The 20,349-nt window shown below is 42.4% G+C and overlaps 1 protein-coding gene across 6 annotated transcripts in view; it reads left to right on the plus strand.

The window, feature by feature from the left end:
* The window catches only part of UBR1 (ubiquitin protein ligase E3 component n-recognin 1), a 132,818-nt gene that overhangs the window by 54,538 nt on the left and 57,931 nt on the right, over window positions 1-20,349 (plus strand). For all 6 annotated transcript variants that reach the window (XR_009460180.1, XM_059722944.1, XM_019496516.2 and 3 more), the window contains exons 16-28: window positions 942-1,003; window positions 1,744-1,854; window positions 3,222-3,287; window positions 3,912-4,013; window positions 4,829-4,892; window positions 5,237-5,361; window positions 7,189-7,241; window positions 8,557-8,659; window positions 9,832-9,880; window positions 15,508-15,662; window positions 17,440-17,539; window positions 18,295-18,404; window positions 19,811-19,900. Coding sequence is in view for 5 of the 6 variants with exons in the window: in XM_059722944.1 (XP_059578927.1) it covers window positions 942-1,003; window positions 1,744-1,854; window positions 3,222-3,287; window positions 3,912-4,013; window positions 4,829-4,892; window positions 5,237-5,361; window positions 7,189-7,241; window positions 8,557-8,659; window positions 9,832-9,880; window positions 15,508-15,662; window positions 17,440-17,539; window positions 18,295-18,404; window positions 19,811-19,900 (1,190 nt within the window). In the remaining variant the exon portion in view is untranslated. The remainder of the gene's footprint in view (window positions 1-941; window positions 1,004-1,743; window positions 1,855-3,221; window positions 3,288-3,911; window positions 4,014-4,828; window positions 4,893-5,236; window positions 5,362-7,188; window positions 7,242-8,556; window positions 8,660-9,831; window positions 9,881-15,507; window positions 15,663-17,439; window positions 17,540-18,294; window positions 18,405-19,810; window positions 19,901-20,349) is intronic.

The raw sequence follows: 20,349 nt of genomic DNA on the forward strand, positions 1-20,349 counted from the left end.
GCTTTCCCTGCTTACCAAGATGCATCACTCGGGTGTGTCTGGGTAAGTGGAGGAAGTCAGAGATTCCCTGCTTATGGAGACATGTCCCCAGGATCTCCAGGGTATGTCTGTAAGGGAGGGATGTTGGGGTATCCCTACTTACAGACTCCTCCCCAGGATCTGTGCTATCCTGATTTAGACATGTGCCCCTGGGATCTCTGGGATGTGACTGGGTAAATGGGGAAACCCTGACTTTCCCTGCTTACCCAGAAGCATCCCAGAAATCCTGGGGATGTGTCTTTGTAAATGGACAGGCAACTAGGCAACCTCTCCCAGGGCTTAATGGACCTGATCCTATACGGAAATTCCTGTGCAGGATCGGACCCCTCCTGAGTCCCTGCCTGGGGCAGCTGGAGATTGTGGGCAGCTCCAGGATGCCCTTACTCTCCCACCATAGAGCAAATAAACATCTGCCACAATAAAGCAACACAAATTATTACTACTTTTTGTTGTGGCCACACATTTTGGCATTTGTGGCATGGGAAAAAGTGTCAACATCTACGCTGAATTTTTTTTGTGGCAGCACAAAGGTGAGGATAGATGACATCCATTTCTACACTATGTGACTGCTGAGTTGCTGCTAAAACAAGAAGTAAATAAATTGTAAATGCTGTTTAGCAAACTCTTCTTAAAATTTATCAGACTTTCATAAATTAATAGATTGTAAGGCTAGAAGGAAACATTTTGATAGTCTAGGCTGACCATCTATGTAATGCAGGCCTTAGAAAATGAATCTTGATTTAAAAAAAGGCTGGGTTTGTTTCCAAGGCAAGGATTTTTATTTAATTTTTGGTGATACCTTTTATTGGGCCAACAGTACACTTGTTTTAACCCTCACCTGGCTGAAAAGTATATCTGTGTGGCTTTGCTTTGTATTTATTTCCCCATCTTTGTTCTTGTAGGTCTACATGTAAGGTTAAGCAAGACTGGAGCCATCTCAAGACTAAATGAATTTGTCTCTCCTGTAAGTGTTTGCTTCTAATGGTAATTGAGCTTGTCTGTTATTACTGAATTGCATTCCTGTAAGCAACTTGCCATTGAAGAGAGAGAGGATAGGTTGATCAGTGTTTCCAGTATCTTGGTATAAAAAAACCCAAAAAACTGATCCCAAAAGGTAGTTTTCATTTCATAATTAAAATGTCTGGTTTGTTTTCTTTTTAGATACAAGAGAGGCCCTACATGAAATGAGTATTATAGGATTAGAAGGACATATGACCGTAATATTATAGTATTTAGTAGTGATTCTAAAATATTGAGGAGGGGGTACTAAAACCTTGGATACACTTATTCCTAAGAATGTCATCTGTCCTGGTAACTGTTCAGTCCATTCATAATCAAAATTCCCTTGGGGACATCTAACCTCCGGTTTCTTTAATAGCATTGTAATGTGCTGCAGCTTTGATTTGCAATCCAAATTTTTTTGTTACCTCTTTTATATATCTTAAAACAGCACAGCTTTTCTTTCAGTATTCTTATATTTTTCCTATCAAAATTGCACACCCAGTTTTTTGCCTAATGTTCTCCTGCTGTGCCAGAACTGTAATCTCTATTAACACAACCCTGTAAGTCTTTATAGGTGTATAAACTTGTTAAGGGCTTCCTAGTGCATATATTGTCTTGCAGTTATTGATCTTGTTTTGTTCTTAGAAGAATATAAATCTTAATCTTTAGTCTATTAACAGATTTATTTCATTTAATTTTTAGAAAGAATTCCAAGTGGAGCTGCTGATAGACTATCCTTTGCGCTGTCTTGCCTTGGTTGCTCAGGTTGCAGCAGACATGTGGAGGAGGAATGGGCTTTCCCTGATAAGTCAGGTACTCCCTGTCACAAGCATTAGAAGCTGAGTCCCACTAGTTTGTCACTTTTTTCATTAGTGCTATGACTGACTGACTCATGAGCTAAGCTGATAGAACACTACACTGAATTCTACTCCCAGCTCTGCCACTGGCCCACTTGCTGGCATTCAGCAAGCCTTTTTACCTTTATGGTTGTAAAGTGGTGTCTCTGACATCCCTTGTAAAATGTTCCCAGATTTACTGATGAAAAAGGATGCTATATAAGAACTATGGCACTAGGTATGTATTAACTATCAGAGATGCTTCTTAATCAACTATCAGAGACTCTCCTTAATGTATGGTTATCATTGCACAAAAAAATGTGAAATGAAGCTGTTTGAATCCCAAACCAAGGATTCATACTGGTATGTCTCTTATTTAGGAAAAGCAAACTCTTTTTTTTGTATGTGCTATGGAAATACTTAAAGTAAAACTCTGTCCTGAGAAGTATGTATGTATTCTCATTTAGCTTCAGTGTTTGCTTCCATGTGAAGGCAGACAGTAGCTCTGTTCACTTTTCAGAACACCCTAGGATGAAATTGAACTGTGTACTTTTATTTCCATTTTACCTCTGAAATTGAAGAGATGGTGGTTAAGTGACTTGTCTATTTCTAGAGGTGGGACCAGAATTTGGAGTTCTTGGTTGCTAGTCCTGTAGTCAGAATCCACTTGATCGTGTTATTCTCCTAGTGTCTGAACTGAGATAGTATAATGTATGGCAAGGCTCTCTTATACTGTAAAGGCATGAAATAAACATCTTTGTAAAAATAGAACATTCTATCACAAAGAAATCTTGATTCATATAGCCCCCAAACAACTTAAGCGTTCTGAGATTTTCACTTAAAATTTTAAGATTTTCACTTATCTAGCTCAGAATATTCTGTAGCTTTTGAGGGCTTTGGTGATTGGTTAATTAAACTAGAGAATCAAGAACTTCCCTCCAGCTCTAAAGTCGTCCTTATAATGCAACAGTCTCATGAACTGTCGAAACACAGATAACTTTGTGTCAAGAAATAAGAATGAACACATTAATCTACTGCTAAAGGCAAACTGAGCCTGTCTTCAAAGTGAAGTAACTTTAGTTAAATGCTAAAGCCTCTTGGAAAAGTTTGTTTGCTCCAAAGTAGGAATGTCATCAAAAGTGGTTTTCTCATATACTAACTCAAATGCAGGTGCCAAATCTCTTGCCTATCTCAGGAATGTGTGCACCATTTTAGATTAATAGGAACAAAACATTTAAAAGTCTTTATGTAAAAAGTAGCTTGCTCAGGGAATTTCTTAACTAAATACTGAGCTTTTCTAGTGAAATCCTCTGTGTATTTTTCATGCCCCTTGTTTCTACCTAGGTGTTCTATTACCAGGATGTTAAATGTAGAGAAGAGATGTATGATAAAGACATCATTATGCTGCAGGTAGAGATCTTTTACATTACTGCTGACATCAAGTAACACAAAGCACTTTTTAAATTGTCTCATGAAAATTTGTTAGAGCTTTGTCTTGATTTTCTGCCAATGGTGTAACATATTAACACAAACTTTTAAAGTGTCCCTATATCTAGATAGTATCAGTTGCAGAGATAGTCCAGTTATTCTTCTAAGCTGCCATGTTATAGGGTTTTTTCTTTCCTTTTTTCTTGTATCCCTCTCCCCCTTTGCCCCAAACACAGAATCTCTCTATAACAGTTGAAATTCATACACTTATCAGTGGTTTTAAAGAGGATCTTTCACTCACTTCTCTTCTGTTTTTGGATGTGGCTTTAAGGCCTATTAATTCTTGAAAGGGAGCTGACATTTCTAGAAATGCTAAGACGTGCACATACTTTTTCTTTCTTCTTTCTTATATAATTTGTGTATGGATCATTTTTTCCAATTGAAACCATTTATAACATTAAATTCTGTATCCTGCATGTTTTAAAGCATTCACCTTCTGAATTTATTAGCTGCGTCATATTTAAAAGCAATCTTGGAGGAGAGATTAGCTTTCATGCCTTAGAGAGGAATTTAGATGCTGACTCTGATATTCCTGATATCTGTCAGATTGGTGCATCTCTTATGGATCCGAATCATTTCCTTTTGATGATGCTTCAGAGATATGAACTTGCTGACGCCTTCAGGAAGATCATGCCCACTAAAGACCAGGTGAGTATCAGGGACCTTTTTATAAATTCTTCTTGGAAACATAAATGGGGAAACTGTAGTTACTATGTTTTTTTCACTGTAGTTTTAAGGCCACGCTAAAATAGTAATGTGCAGATCAACAAAAGATTCAGTACTTAGTGATTTATATCTGTACTCATACCTCTTCAAAAAGAACATATTTTGCTGTTTTCTGTGCCTTGCTGTTCACATTGTTTATTAGTTACCATGTGATTCATAGAATGGTAACACGCAAGTGGCATAAGATCTAACAAGGAACAGTGATCTGTTTGATTTAGTTCAGTCCTTCTTCAAGGTGACTTTGGTTCACATCCTTCTTTATTTTCAGTATTTACCAAATAGGATTCTTATTTGTATTAGAGCTGGCATGGCTGCCATTACTATTGTTTTATAAATTGTCTTCTGAAAACCAGGAATATTTTGTTTTCCTCAACATTGTTTTAACCCTTAAGGTGTATGCTTATATTTTTAGTTGAATGGGGTTTTCCTGGATTCTTCTGACATTCCTTGTGGTTGCAATGGATATTTATTTACCTCAGGATACCATTTTCCTAGTTTATAAGCCTTCTTCCCATATTCATTTTGCAGTATATTGAAAGAAATTTCTCTGCAGTAATAGTACAGGCAGTCTCTCCTGTTCTGTAATGCTTCAAATTGGAGAGCAGTTTTCTATTTAACCAGAGTATCATAAGGTAGCATGAGGCCTAGGTTTCCCATTTAACTGCATTGTTCTTGGGATTTCCAATCTTTTAAAAAATTATTATCATTATGTTTACTGTATCATTTAATTCCCACAGGATTTGATTAAGCAGTGTAATACATTAATAGAGGAGATGCTGCAGGTTCTCATCTATGTTGTAGGTAAGAAATTTGGTTTATAGTAAAAACAAGATCTGATTTTACATTTTGGAAATATCTTATATTTTGGTTTTGTGTAATTTAGCAGATTTCTAGAATTCACTGACAGTGTTGTTCTGTGAAAGTAGTTAAGAGGATTGGCCAGACAAACTTTTAATATTTGATCATTTAAAAACAACAAAAAAAGTTTCCTCCCATCTTCCCTTTATATATTTCTGTGCTATATCTTTGAAGGATGCAGTTTGGTCTCATAAAATATCCAAGCAGTAGTATGGTCAGGACGAGTGATTCAGAGTTGTATTCTGATCTTTGTTTTCCTTTTTCTTCCTTTTAATCTGTCCTGGCAGGGGAAAGGTATGTACCTGGAGTAAGTGATGTATCAAAAGAAGATGTTGTTATGAGAGAAATCATTCATCTGCTTTGTATTGAACCAATGGCTCACAGTGCTATTGCTAAATCTTTGCCTGAGAATGTAAGTTCTGTTTTGCTTCATTCATTTTTCTTTCCCTTCAACCTCTAGTCACTTTAGGTGAAAGTGTTTTACTTTTGGTGGAAACTACTAATATTGGCTTTGAAGTTACTGAAATGAAGTACTTCAGTTATCTGCGTGTCCTTCAAACTGGCGCCTTGCAACCAAGCTGTTGTACGCTAGCATATGCAAGACCAGTTATTCTAATAGCACTAGTAGTATTATTCTTGAAGTTTCTCTGATTTAAAAAGTATTGTATAAAGATGGAATTTCCTTAAATAGGAAGCAGAATATTTACATGTACTTACAGTGATAGGAGCTATTTTCAGTGGGAGATGCTTTATATTTATTCTTTTGCAGCATGCACAAAACCAGTGCAGTGAAAAGAGGGAGAGGAAGATTTTTATTTTATTTTGTGCCTCATCAGTAGAATTGCTTTTGAGTGTCTTATCAATTATACTTAGCAAATCCATTGAAAGAAATTGAACAGGTATAACTGAGAGAAAAGCAATTTGCAGGAAGTTTGTCAATGCAGCCTAGTTTCCTCTCCACCAACATCATATACTTTGTCATCTGTTTACAGAGCACCTCTACTGGCTATGTTGGCCAGACAGGGCACACCCTATATAAAAGAAAGGATGAACACTGACATGTTATCAGTTCCAGAAATGTACAAAAGCCCGTGCGAGAACACTTTAACCTCCCTGAGCATTCCATCACAGACCTTAGAGTAGGTCTCTTTAAACAAAAAAAAGCAAACCTTAAAAAAACCCCAAACCTTGAATGCAAAAGTATGGGAAAAGAAATTCATCTACGGACTAGATTGTGTTAACAGCAATATTAACAGGAACTATGGATTCTTATCCCATTGCCTGGACTATTTTTAACTCCAGTGTCTCTCCAGGCTTAACTGCCGTATTCATCTGATTTGCTCTAATCAAGCTACTTTTTACCTTTCTTAGCAGTGTCCCCTCCTCCTGTCGCTTTCTCTGCTGTAGGCAACTTTTCTTTCTCCCAGTCCATTCATAGCATTTAACAAAGTAGGTTGTTGTCTGTGAAAGCTCATGTTATACCTGGCAGTAGTTTAGTGGATAAAGGCGTCTTTATAACCTATATTGGGAAATGTTTTAAATTTTTGATACAAAGGACGATACAGTTTTCTTTTTCCTTTCCTTTACCAATCAGGTAATTTGAACATTTGCATTTTGGATGAACATGGACAAAGTACATTAATTGGCAGATTAAATAGGGAATTTATCTTGATCAGTTTTTGTGGCTTATCATGAAAACTGTTGTGGATTTTTATTACTGTTTTCCCAAATCCAAGATGACTTTGGACTTAAGACAACCTCCCCAATAATTTGATTCTATGCATGGAAAATGTAGACATTTGTTATAATTTTCCTTTTATAAAATCTAGCTATTGGAAGGTCATCTTAAATTAATCATCCCTACAACCGCTGCAGCTGGGAAAACAGTAGCAGGGGGGCAGGTAGTGGGGGAGTCAAGTGGCCTGCCCTCTGTCCCTTGCCCCCTGCTGCCTGTTCCCCCCCACTGCTTGCTTCTCTCTGTGCACTCTGGCACTTGCCTCCCCCTCCCCCTGCCATCAAGGATTTGAGTAAATATGGTACATTACTATATAGATATAAAAATGAATATCAGTTTGAGTGGTTTTTATTACAGGAAGTATAGGCTTATAGGAAATCTGCTATTAAAATGTGGCATATCTGTACTTAATGAACTCCCATTTTAGCCCTTATTTTAAAATATAGCAATACTTAAATATATTTGTATGAATAAAAATATATTCCACGTTAAATATTTTAACAGGAAAACAATGAAACTGGCTTGGAGAACGTAATTGACAAAGTCGCCGTTTTTAAGTAAGCTCCGAATATTACTTTATGAATAACAATAGTGAAAAGTCATGCGACAGTCTTTAGCCTGTCTATCATCCTACACAAACTCTTGTTAAATACTTATTTTGTTGGCTTGAAACACATTTGTCTTCAATTGTTCATAGAAAAGTAAAGCAGATGATGAGAAGTATTGACTTTTTTTTCCCTTCAAATTCACTTTGAAGACTCTTAGGACTCCAGGAGTCTCAATGCTAATGGGGAACATTTTCAAAGATTTATTTAATTTTTAGCAGTAATTAAGTACCAAATCTCCTCTGATGTTTCTTTTGGACCAGTGTTGCTCAAGCTTTTGGCCCTGTGGGCGAGTTGAGTGGTGCAGAGCCAGACCACAGGCTGGATTAATCCCCATGTGCTGGGATTGGGCCCTGGGGCCTGGTACCATCCTGCCCATGTTCCAGGATTGGGCCCTGAAAGCCTGATACCCACCCTCTGTCAGCCCTCCACACTAGAGTTGGGCCCTGGGGCCCCATGCTGCCCCCATGTGCTGGGATTCTGTCCTGGGGCCTGGTGCTGCCCCTGCCCAGCTCTGTGTACTGGGATCTGGCACCCAATCCAGGAGGCGCTACCACTCCCCCACCACCAAATTTCTGGACCCTTGAGAAGCCTCGTGGGCCAGATGACATGACTTCACATGCCAGGAGTTGAGCATCCCTGGTTTAGACAGTTTTTTTTTTTTTTCTAACTAACTTGCTTCATTATCAGAAATAAGTTGGCTTTAAATTTAACACTTAACCCAGTTCCCATACCTCCCACCCCACTTCAGCTTCCCTGAAATCTTAGTTTGCCTGCTGCTTAAAAATCACCTATTATAAATGGATGTTTGAACCAGTTTTGGTTCATTGTAATTTTGTCAAAAAATAACACCTTGTAACTTCAACTGCTTGAATTTCCATTCATTCTAAGTTGCTGGTGACTTGTTCCATTTCCATGTAAGCAAAGGGATTCTTGGATATAGCTAGAAACTTTGTTTTGAGAGTAGTGTGGGATTCACCAGATGCTTTTCCAATGAGAGACATCTTCATGCATTATATTTATTAGTGCCTAAGTTGAAAAGGAGCTAGAGATAATACAGTGCAAGTCAAACACCTGAAATTCTAGTTTAAAGCCTTGACTTCTGAAAATTTAAAATCTGGTACGGCATTAAAATGAGATGTGTAGAGCTAGGTCTATGTTCTGCTTTACTATTAGCGTTTCCTTAGGAAACAAATTGAATTACCTGTTTGTTTTAATCTAAATAAGCATTGATATGTTAATCTGTCCATGGAAAATGTTTTTTTAGGAAACCAGGGGTGTCAGGCCATGGAGTTTATGAGCTGAAGGATGAATGTTTGAAGGAGTTCAATATGTTCTTTTATCATTACACCAAAACCCAACACAGCAAGGTAGGCAATGTGAAACTCACAGTGAGGGGATATTACTGTATCTTACTACATTTGTTTAGTCTAGTGCGGGGTGTGGCAGGGCACTGAGCCAAGCTGCCAGCAGGTGCCTGATGGCGGCAGCCATTTTAAAGCCCTGGCTGCCTTTATAACCGGATCAGTTCCCTGCTGGCAGAGGAGGCAGCAGCAAATTGCCTGGCTGCAAGGCTGCTGGTATCATCCTGGAGGTAAGGGAGGAGCTGTAGGGGATGGCTTGGAGGCTTCTGGTCCTGAGCATGACCTAAAACTTCACCCTGCCTGCCGGAAGTGGGTGGCCTGGTGGGGCTCTCAGTGGCGCGGGAGCCCCCAGGAAATGCCAGGCCAGTGATCCCCCCGGTGAAAGGCGAGTAAGGGCACCTTAACCCCAGCCCTCACCTTCGGGTAGGTTAGAAATGACATCTGAGGCCAAGCACAATCACCTGCTGCTTAAGGTGGGGAGTGAGAGTCCCCTGCGAGACCCTGGAGCACCAGTCGTGGTGTGTGTATAGGGAATAAGATCCAAGGAAGAAGTGTAGGTCAGGTAATCTTCAGGAAGCGCCTGAGCCAGTTGCGGAGAGACCCCATAGGGCCAGGCATGCTCCCTGGAGCACCTGAGCTGGGAATGGGGGAACCCCACTCCAGGAAGTGCAGGCAGGAAGCAAAGACCCCACTGAGGGTCTCGACTGGTCAATGCTGGGGCCAGGACCTAAGGGTCAAAAGGGCCAAGGGCCCACCATGAGGGACACCCACAATGAGCAAAGGAGCTCAGGGTCCCAACTGGGCCTGAAACTGGGCCAGGGCTTATGGAAGCTGAAGGTCCCCACGGTTGGGGCCCACAGCTAATGGGCGAAGGTGAGGGTCCAACTAACTGCCTGAAATACCATCTGCGAGGCTTGGGCTGCGGTGTAGGGGAGGTACAGAGCCGTGGACACCCCTCTTAACATCAGGGTGCAACAACAGGCAGCCTCCCACCTTAATTAGCAACTTATTAATTACCAACAAGGTGTGGCGGGAGGGACAGGCAGGTGGTGTGCCCAGAGGCAGGTGGGGAGCTTGTTGTGGCTGGTGGAGATGCCCACATCGCCACACCCTGTTGCATTCACAACAATAATTCTCCAGTGCTACTGGTATGGTAACTTGGGTCGCTTTTCTTACAGGCTGAACATACACAGAAGAAGAGAAGAAAACAAGAAAACAGAGATGAAGGTAAAAGTTTGGATAGATGACTAAAGGAGTATAGTGATTTACTTTACTATAGCTGTAATGCTGACCACAGAGAAGCTTTGGGAGAGGACTTAATTGTCCTGAGTTCAGTGTCACAAATTTGAATGTGATCCAGATATGTATTGCCATAATTAGTTACCACTTGGTATATTTTTGGTGATTATTTATTTGGTTACAAAATAAGCAGATTAGAGGGTTTTCAGTTTAATTTCTTAGGGACAAATGGCAAAGCATAAAACTTGATACCAAAATTACAGGGCCTTCCTAATAGTCTCAGCAGATGAAAGGGACAAAAGTAACTTTTCTTCCTAGTAGTTGGTTCCTTTGGAATAAAACTAAGACTTTGTTGCCATGTACAGATGGTTGTACTGCCTGCTGCCACCATTTGTAGATATGCTGTGGAGAACTGCAGTTTAAAGCGCCATAAAATCTGCTTTCTAAAAAGATTTGGGTCTGGCCATTGTCATCTACACCTTTTATAACATCAGGCTTAGACTACTGTAGAGCACTTTACCTGGTGCTGCCCTTGACATCTGTCTGGACACTGCAGCTGTTGCAGAGTGCAGTGGTGTGCCTTCTGATGGGGATGTATTACCAGGGGCACATAACTCCAGTACTTTGTAATTGCAGTAGCTTCCAGTAGTTTTCTGGAAACAATTCAAAGTGCTGTTACTGACCTGTAAGTCCCTAAATGATCTGGGCTCTACAGCCTAAGGGGCTGCCTTCTGTCTTATGCCCCATTGTGCTCTCTGAGGTCAGTCAAAAGAAACCTCCTACTGCAAGTACCATAAATGTGCCAGACTCGCTTGATGAAAACACGGGAGGTCATTATTGGTTGTCACTCCTCAGCTCCCCCTAAGGCCTGTCAGAACCTGAGCCTGGACATCTTCTGGAAGTTCTGTAAGACCTTCCCTATTTTGGCAGGCATTTAGCAAGCAAAGCTAAGCTGAGATATTGTTTGGAGCGGGGGAGAGGGAAGGAAGTTATTTAACATTTTATTTTAATAGTCTCTGTTCTTTTGTAAGGGGTTTTGTTCCGTTACTGCATGCTTCCTTGAGCCTGCGTTAGGACTGGTGGCATTTATGTCTAATAAACAGAGATCCTGGTTTTCTGTCTAAAAAGGGCAAATTCTCTGATTAAAAAACCTAAAATTCACATTTTTCCATTGTTAAATGAAATGTCACTATATCTATTTCTATATCTATCTCTATAATCAGTTGAACACAATGTTTTATTGATATATTTACAATTTAGAAGCCTACCAGTGCCTCAGTCACCATAATACAATTATAAATACCTATAAATTTAGGAATTTGATTTTGGGTTTTTTATCATGGAAAATCAGAGTGGAAGTCCACCTGTGGCTGTCTTCCCCCACTGCTTTGTGGTGATGAGCAGCCCTGATATGCTGGTGCCCTGCCCATGCCATTACCTCTCACTCCCCACCCACAGCCTCCTGGCCCTGCCAGTGCCCCTTACTCCCCACCCACAGCCTCCCATCCCCCAGTCCTACTGGTTCCCCTCACTCTCAACCTGCAGCCCTCTATCCCCTCCTGGTTCCCCTCACACCAACCCACAGCCCGTTGGCCCTGCCAGTGCCCCTCACTCACAACCCATGGCCTCCTGCCCCCTCCCCAGCCCTGCTGCAGGACACCCCCAGCTGTCAGGGTTATGGGGCCAGGGACCCGGGTCTGCAGCCCCCTAGTGGACCTGGTAGCAGACCTTGGCAGCAGCACCCCTCCCCCCCAATGGGGGGTGGGGGAGGGAGACAGATGTGGCCTGGTGGCTGCAGGCTCAGGGCTTCCCACCTTGTAGCCCTTCCCCTGGGGGTCTCCACTGCCCAGCAGGCAAGACCCTGGGGCGAAGAGGTATCATGCTGCTACCAGGAGCCCCAAGCGGCCATGGCAAGGCACTCCCTGGTGGCCCGGCAGCAACGGGAGGCACAACTTTGTGCCACCACCCTTGTTGCTGGGCAGGCAGGGGGTAACATGCTGTGGCGATGTGAGGCTCCCAGTGGCAGAACTAAGTCTCTCTGCCCTGCCGTGCTGGGATCCGCCTGCTGGGCTGTGGAGACCCGCAGGGGCAGGGCGGCAGGGTGGGGAGCCCTGAGCCTGCAGCTGCCAGCCTGCATCTCCCCTGCCCCACACACTAATTTGGGGGGGCATGTGCCCCATGCTCCCCCCCCAAGAGTACATGCAGTGGTGGGGAGCCAGCCCCCCTGCAGGCCCCCAGACAGCTCTGTCCTGCTCCCCAGCTGGGCCCTGCAGCTGTGCATTCCCACCCAGATCCCAGGCCCCATGCACTGCCCCAGCCAGACAGCACCCCCAGCCCTGTCCAACTCCCTCCCTCACTGTGGGGGCCTCAGTTCCACCCCCTTTTCCCCCACCAACAGACTTACCTGCTGGGAGCTGCAAGAGCTGCTCTCCATGCTACCTGGCTGACACATGCATGTGTTTGCACACACATGCATGTGATGCTCCCTTCCTGATCACCCTCCTCCTGATCTCTGCCCCCCCGGCCCTTGCAAGCTGGAACTCTACCAGTTTATGAGAGGAAACCTGTCATTTCTTGTGTTTTTCTCCTTTAGAGGAGAAAATCTGTATTTTTCCCCTTAAAATGACAATTAGTGTTTTTCCATGGGGAATGGAAAACTTGGATCCCTGGTAATAAATAAATAAAGTCACAGACTCTGTATAGCAAGAACTTAGAAAACTTTCAAACTATCTTCTCTTTGCTTACTTAACCTCCTTTTTGCCTCAGTCATTGCTATTCAGGTTACAAACATTAATTGAAGAGTATTGGAGTGCACTTGATAATTTCTAATTAATTTATGACTGAGATCTTCACATTCCTCCTTGCCTCTGTGCATTCAGGTGGATAATATTATTCTTTAATCCAGAGATGTGAAACTCACCCTGGGCCCAAACCAGGACCCAGATCTAGGCCACAGGGCTCCATGCAGGCTAGATCTGCAGGGCCAGTGGCAGCTACAGTGGGTCCATCAGCGATGGTGGATCAAGTAACCACCAGACAAGTGAAGACTGTGTAACCCACTTGCCACTGATGGCTATGTCCTGGGGGCCCCAAATTCAGCGGCAGACCATACATTTGTCATACCCCCCAATTTCCAGTAGCCTTGTGGGCCAAATAAAACAGCACCATGGGCTGGATCCAGCCTGCAGGCCATATATTTGACACCTCTGTTTTAAACTGTACTTTATTGTTGTGTGCTCTTCAACAGCACTGCATTTTTCTATTCTGTATCAGATGCAGAGGAAATTATTTCCAAGTCATGCTTGTGATGTATTTTAGGATCCCTTCTACTGAGAAGTACTGACTTGGAGGGGGGAAGAATTACAGTGGGCTCATCTACATGCGATACTATGTTGCCATAGCTCATTCCTACCGCGATGTAGTGTTGGCGGGCCCAAACCCTGACACCAACGTTATTGTGCAGTAGCATGGGAAAAAACCCACGCGCATCAGGATTGCACCGTTATTACTGCACAGTCCAGTACACTAGGGCTGTGCGAAGCTTTGGTCACTGATTCGATTCGGTCTGATTCGGTGGCCAAATCTCCGAATCCAAATTGAATCAGTAGATCCTTTAACCCCTCCAAATCGGGGAGATTTGGAAAGATTTGATGATTCAGACATAGACAGAGTTTTAAATGTTTTTTCTACATACCTCAAGGCAGCTCATGAGTGCTGGGATGCTGGGGCGGATGGAGTGTCCCACAGGAGCACAGGGGGCTCCCCAGCACACTTGGTAGCAGACCCAGAAGTGGACCAGAAGCACTTCCAGTCCACTTCCGGGTCTGCCGGAGAGCGTGCTGGCCCCCTCCCGCTTGGCAGCTGGTGCTTCCTGGGGACGGAGGGAGCACCTGGGGTTCCCCTACAGCTGATCCTGAGCTGGAGGGTACCGGGGGGCCCCCCAGTGCAGTTGGCAGCAGACCCTGATGTGGACCAGAAATACTTCTGGTCCACTTCCTTGTTTGCCGCCGAGCATGCAAGGGGAGCCCCCCGCGCTCCTGTGCTACCCCAGCATTGCAGTGTTCACAAGTTATGCCTGGTACCTTGAGGTATGTAGAAGAAAAAACATTTAAAGATGCGTCTATGGCCGAATAGCTGATTCTCCGAATCAGTATCAAATCTTCAGATTCGGATTCAACTGAATCGAATCAGGATAGTGATCTGAATCAACTAATCGAGTCGCTGTCCCTGATTCAGGCTGAATCCAAATTGAATATGGCCTGTTTCACACACCCCTACAGTGCATGTGTAGACCTACCCAGTGTGGTTTGAAGGGATACAGCAAACTTAGGAATTGCATTCTTTGTAAATTTTGTGCATCCTTCAGTGGCAAGTTAATTTCCAAAATCACTGTAATGGGAAAATCAGGCTGGTGGCAAGGGCAGGTGGGCATTACTTTTTTCCAGTTTGTTTGTTTTTATGCATTTGACAACATTTTACCTCTCAAAGGGCCCACACTTTAGCCAGGGTACAGAAAAACATAGTGTAAATCAATATGGGAGACATTTGACGATCAGAAAACTGTTAAGCATGTGGGGTAAGTAGTTAATCCATCTGGTCTTTCAACCAATGTGATAATCTGTGTTTTTGGTCCCCCTAAAGCAGGGTAGGTCCTGGCAGTTTCGAGGTTCCTCTAATAGGCAAAGTGCCCAGAAGAGCAGTTTAACCTCCCTTAATATAGAGCAGTGAGCTGATAAGTGGCTGAGCTTGTGCTCCAAGTTACAGTGTAACCAATACTAAAAAGGTGGGAAAAATAGAGTAGGCTTTTCCCCCACAAATTTACTAGCATGCTTAAATAGACCCAAGTAGTACCTTTAATTGAAATCAGTGGGATTTGGCAAATGGCTGGTGCTATTTCATGAGCAAATGGCTGCCCGTCTTGAGGGTTTTCAGTGACTTACTTAAGTATTTATTTATTTGTTAGCTGTATATGTTGCCTGCTGTATGGTTTTATGGGACTTTTTATAGTCAAAATGTTTAACTAATGGCCTTTCAGAAGCTGGATTTCATATATTTAGGCCATTTAATTTAAAAAAATATTGGTTCACCCACCATGTCTCAGAGGTAAGATGTATTTTTCTATTGGCATGTTCAAGGCTGCCCTTGCACATGTCTTTGCTGCCTCTATGACAAGCCCAGGACCACCTCTGAGAAGCATAATTACTTGGTTCTGCCCAGTGCTGCCCAGAAGCATGCTTAAGACCGTGCCTGATAGCAGGTACCTGGGCATGTGGCTCAGGACCATGTGAAACCAGCTGTCTTGCCTAATTTCTGGGTTTTGGTACATGCGGCTGCAGGGCTGGGTGTGATTCTAGGCATTGCTCCTGGGCTCGTCAGAAAAGCAACGTAGACAGACTCCTAGTGCATTTCATAAAATTTGAGATGAATTACTGTAAAAATACATGATTTAGAGGAGTACTCACAAATCCAGGTAAGTAGGGGAAACTTGATCACCAACTGAATTACACTGTTTCTCTTTTTCAGTAAGTAGCACTGCATTTGTTTTCTCCACTTGCCTTCAGTTTTTGGGAGAGATTAAAAAGTTACTAAGATATCTGTGTATGGGTCTTTTCTAGCATTACCACCTCCGCCTCCTCCAGAATTCAGCCCTGCATTCAGTAATGTGGTAAAAATTATGAACTGTGATGTCATGATGCATATCCTCAGGACCATCCTTCAAAGAGCAGTAGAACTGGAGACCCACTTATGGACAGAAGCTATGATCCAAATGGTACGTCTAGCATTTTTATTTTCCCCATGAAATGCTTTCTGTATTAACTGTTGGTATCAAAAACATTCTTGTGTGATTATGAATATTCAAACAGGATATTAATTTTTACTTTTACAAATATGGTATCCTTTTTGCCCCAAAAGCCTGTTTTAAAAACTATGTTGACCAATGATGTGTTTCTAATGATATGCCTCCTCTCTTATAAAATTTAAATGCAATTTACAGTAGCAATTAACAATATCAGAAACAAGTCCTTAATTACATAGTTTAATTTGAATTGTCCCTCGGGATGGATGCAGACAGCTGTTACATTTGTAGCATTACAAAATGTGAATGTACAGGCATGCAAGGAATCTGTAGTTTACAAACGTGGCCCAAGCGCTACAGAAAAATATCTGTTTAGTGCCAGCAGTCTAGTTTTATTCTGGTTCAGTTGGAGCCCATCCTTTCTGTGCAGACTCTTCCTTCCCAAAAGGTTCCTCTTTCTTGATAGACCTAAACTCCTTCTCCCTATACCATTTTCTCTTTGGCACATTGAGACGTGGGAGCTCCACCTGTTTTTCTGGCCCTGCACATGGAACTGGAATCATTTCAGAAAATGCTACTGTGGAGGCCCTTGACTTTAACCTCCTGCCTAAAATTTAGTTTCCAGGACCTCTCTCCTACACTTCCCTGTGTCATTGGTACGTGCATGGACTAGCTCTTCCCTAGCACCCGATAGCAGTCTATTAACACCCCTCTTAAAGTCCACTGCTTTTGCACCTGGCTGGCCAAGTCACCATGTGGTCCTTCTAGACATCACAAACCCAGCTATCTACTATCAGCACCTGCTTTTTTCTGTCCTCTAGCACAGTGGTTCTCAACCTTTTGTACCTTACATCCCACAACCTTCATGTCTCACTAGTTGAGAAACACTGCTCTAGCACAGTCTTTCTCAACTTTTCCTTACCAGGACCTATTTGCAAAGATCCATGGCCTGTCCTAACTCACACCCCTGTGGCCATGCTAGTGTCCCTCCTGCCCTGCAGCCCCCTGGCTGCCCTCCCCCTAGCACTGCTAGAGGGCCCCCTACCTGCCCCTGTTCTTCTCAGGCCAGAATGCAGTGGTTGTGGTGACTCTGGCTCATGTGGGTTGCAGTGGAGTGTCTGGCCACTGCACAGACCAGAGGGAAGAGAGGCCTGTGACTCCTTTCCCCCTGCTGCCGCCGCGCTGCTGCCACCCCCCCTGCCCTGGTCTGGGCACGCTGTGCCATACAGCCTGGTCATGGCCCCTCTCCCCCCCACAAAGCAGCATCTTCCAGCCCCAGTGCCACCAGTTTGGCTATGCAGCTCTCCCCTGCTCCCCCACTGAAAGGGGCAGGTGCCTTCCTGTCACCCCTCTGCCCTGCTGCAGCTTGTGATCCTTTGAAATAGTCTTACGACCCACAGGTTGAAAAACGCTGCTCTAGGGTTCCCACCATTAGAGGGATGCATAATTTACTTTATTACTTTATCTGATAGTTGCTAGTTGATATGGGTAGACTCATATCAGCAACTCATACATGGCTGATGCGAAATACATGAGAATTGGTTAAATTTAAAGAATTTATCAACAATATATCTTGTTAGAGATACTGGCACAGTTACCGTGTTTTTTAAGTGTGTTTTGCACTTTTTGATGCTAACTATTTTATCAGAATATTTTGTGATGTACTCCTTTGTGTCTGCTAGTTTTATCAATATGTTCCAATTTTGCAGCAGCCCAGTAGCAATTGAGATTTCATTTTCATCTTTTCCAGGTACTTCATCTCCTTTCTCTGGGCTTGCTGGAAGAGAAACAGCAGCTAGGGAAGGCTCCAGAGGAAGAAGTGACCTTTGACTTCTATCACAAAGCATCAAGTATGTTTTTTACCTTTGGAGAGGAGAATAAATTAAGCTAACTTTATTCTATAAGGTCAGCACTAACTTCTAAGGAAAAATTAAGCCATCCTGGTCAGGAAGGATTTATTCTTAGTTTCTTAATTCTTTGATGAAAATAAACAAAGCTTGAGTCTGCTAGAATACTGCTCCAAAACAGGAGTAGGGAAGTGAGATTCGGAATAGGTATTTGCTTCTGCTTAAAGAGGGATGTTGAAGTGATCCTGCTGCCAGCTGATTGAAGACGGTTAAGTGTCTGCTTCTTCATAAGGTTATTAGGAAGCAGAGAAGGGGAATGAAATAATTTCTTAAGAAGGGATGAACATGCAAATATGAATGGTATTTTAAAAATAAATAGCTTGCACTTGTTTTGTGATCAGGAAAATTGGAATGATGACTACATATTATGACAGAAAAGGGCACACACAATTGCAATATATAAAGTCTAAGTTTCTGAGTTATAAAAACAGAAGCCCTGGAGCATAGAGCTGGCAGCCAGGTTTGTTTTGTCTGCACTTTTTTGCTTCTGAAAGAAATCTAAATTAGTGTTATCTGTATTTGATGCACCAGAAACGAAGATTATATTGTATCTGTCCTGAATTGAGGGAAAAACTGAAGGCAAAACTGTAAATGTGTAATATTAGTTTTGCCAGTATATTAAAGCCTGTTCACAGCTGCAGATGTGTGGAGAAGTTAGTTGGTATTTCTGCAAGTTGACATTTTCTTCTTCTGTAAAGGAATGGGAAGCTCAGCCTTGAATGCTGTGAACATAGTGATGCTTCTGGAAAAGCTGAAAGGAATTCCTCAGTTAGAAGCACAGAAGGACATGATCAACTGGATACTGCAGGTAAAAAAGGAAGAAGGCAAGTGTGATCTGGTTTTAATAATTCAGAATACCATTAAAATTGTTTTAATGGCTGCTGTAGCTAATCCACTAGATAGCGTTCACACCTGCAATATCTTGAACAGCTTACTCTGTTGAAAAGCTCATTATTAGTTGCTGAAAATTTGTGAGGACAAGTATTAGGCCCAGTGCTGCTATGTAAAATATTTTAAGTCAGATTTTTGTGTAAATAATATCCAGTAGTGGCATTATTAATGCTCAATAACCATGTTATTTATATGAACAACTTTGTTATTCAAGATATTTTCTACAGTGTAAAGTGGTAAAAAGAGAAGCTTGGTTAAAATCTTTTTATATTAGTAAAATTGGCAAGTCTTTATGGGCTGTTTGCTTTAAAACCTCAAGTGTAGTGGAAGGTGTGCAGTTTTTTTTTCAAAATTGCAATAAGTCTTCCCAAATTAAATGGCTACCGTGGAAAATTAATGTGTTAAAATTCACAGCAGAGCTTTAAAATAGTAGGTAAATTAAGTTTAGAAGGTTTAACATAAAGAATTCTGAGATTTCTAGTCATTTAAAAAATATTGAACCAAATGAAAATATAAAGATACAATTTGGGAATTGATCATAGACTGGAAAGCCTTCCAGGTTGAGCATTGGATGATTTAAATCAGTGGAGGCCAGGCTTTTTAGCAGGTGTGCCACAGATTAGCCTTGCACCCTTCTGTCCTGAGTGCCACACTGATCCCCTGCCTCAATCCAGTATACTACTCTGCTTTCTGGTTCTTGCCCTTTGCTCCCTGTCTGATCTTCTCCTGTGCTTTCTGCGTTTAGCCCTGTGCTACCTGTCTGATTTCCTAATTTGCTTTCTGCTTCTGGCCCTATCACTTGCTATGCTGCTTTTCCCTTTCCTGTTATGCCATGTCCCACACATGGAAGCTACCCACGCCACTTGTGGCATTCATGCTGCAGGTTGGCCACCACAGTTTAAATCATCCACATAGCAGTAGTGACTGAGAGGTATTTCTGTGTGATGGCGTCTCAGTGAGCTGTGTGAAATGTGGCAGTCTCCATCTGTTTCCTGTTGGGTAGATGTCCTTATGCAATCATCACAACCATTACTACTTGTTAGCAGTCGTACAAAGGCCCAAGGTCTTAGTAGATCAGAGGAGCTGGCTATATTCTCACACCTGAAGGAGTTCTCCAGATCTCAGCTGGAGGTACATTAGTGGTGTAGGGATCCTTTATTGCCTCAATAGAGGCGTTTTCTTTCCTAGGTTATTACTACAGTTTTTACCAACCCCAAATTATCAAAATATATTAAATCCTATGATGAGCTTTCAGTCTTGCCTGTGTAGCAGATGTAGTGGGGGTCTCAATTTATTCTTTAACGCTTAAGTCTCTATTCCCAGACATTTGACACAGTGAAACGATTGAGAGAGAAGTCCAGCTTTTCAACAGTAACCACTATCTCAAGATCAGAAGCTACAAAAGGTGATGAGGTAATAACAGAGAAGGAACTAAAAAATTCTGTGGAGACATAGTCCACAGGAATCTTTGCTTTTGAAGTTTTAAGGTCCAATTTTCAAACCCAAGTGACTAAACTTGTTTATTTGATCATATAGGCTGCTTGCACATGTTGCAGGGGGTTGGGTGGGAAACAGCACTTTACTTTCAGCTCAGCACGCCCCCGCACTGAGTGCAGCACATGCCCAGAAGAGGCATTACATTAGTTTGACCTGGCTTGCCCAGTGTCTGTATAGATCGGGCGCTTCAGTGGGCTTTTTGGCGCTTTAATAGCTGATTGATTCAATCAGCTATTAGATAAAAACACCAAAAAGCCTCACTGAAGTGCCTGATCTATACAGACACTGAGGAGCCAGGTCAAACTGATGTTCTTCTTCTTCCAGTAAAGCGCTGTTTTGTTGTTGTTGGGTTTTTTTCCCCCATA

This window comes from Alligator mississippiensis, chromosome 2 (genome assembly GCF_030867095.1).
Source record: "Alligator mississippiensis isolate rAllMis1 chromosome 2, rAllMis1, whole genome shotgun sequence".
Taxonomy (NCBI): Eukaryota; Metazoa; Chordata; order Crocodylia; family Alligatoridae; genus Alligator; species Alligator mississippiensis.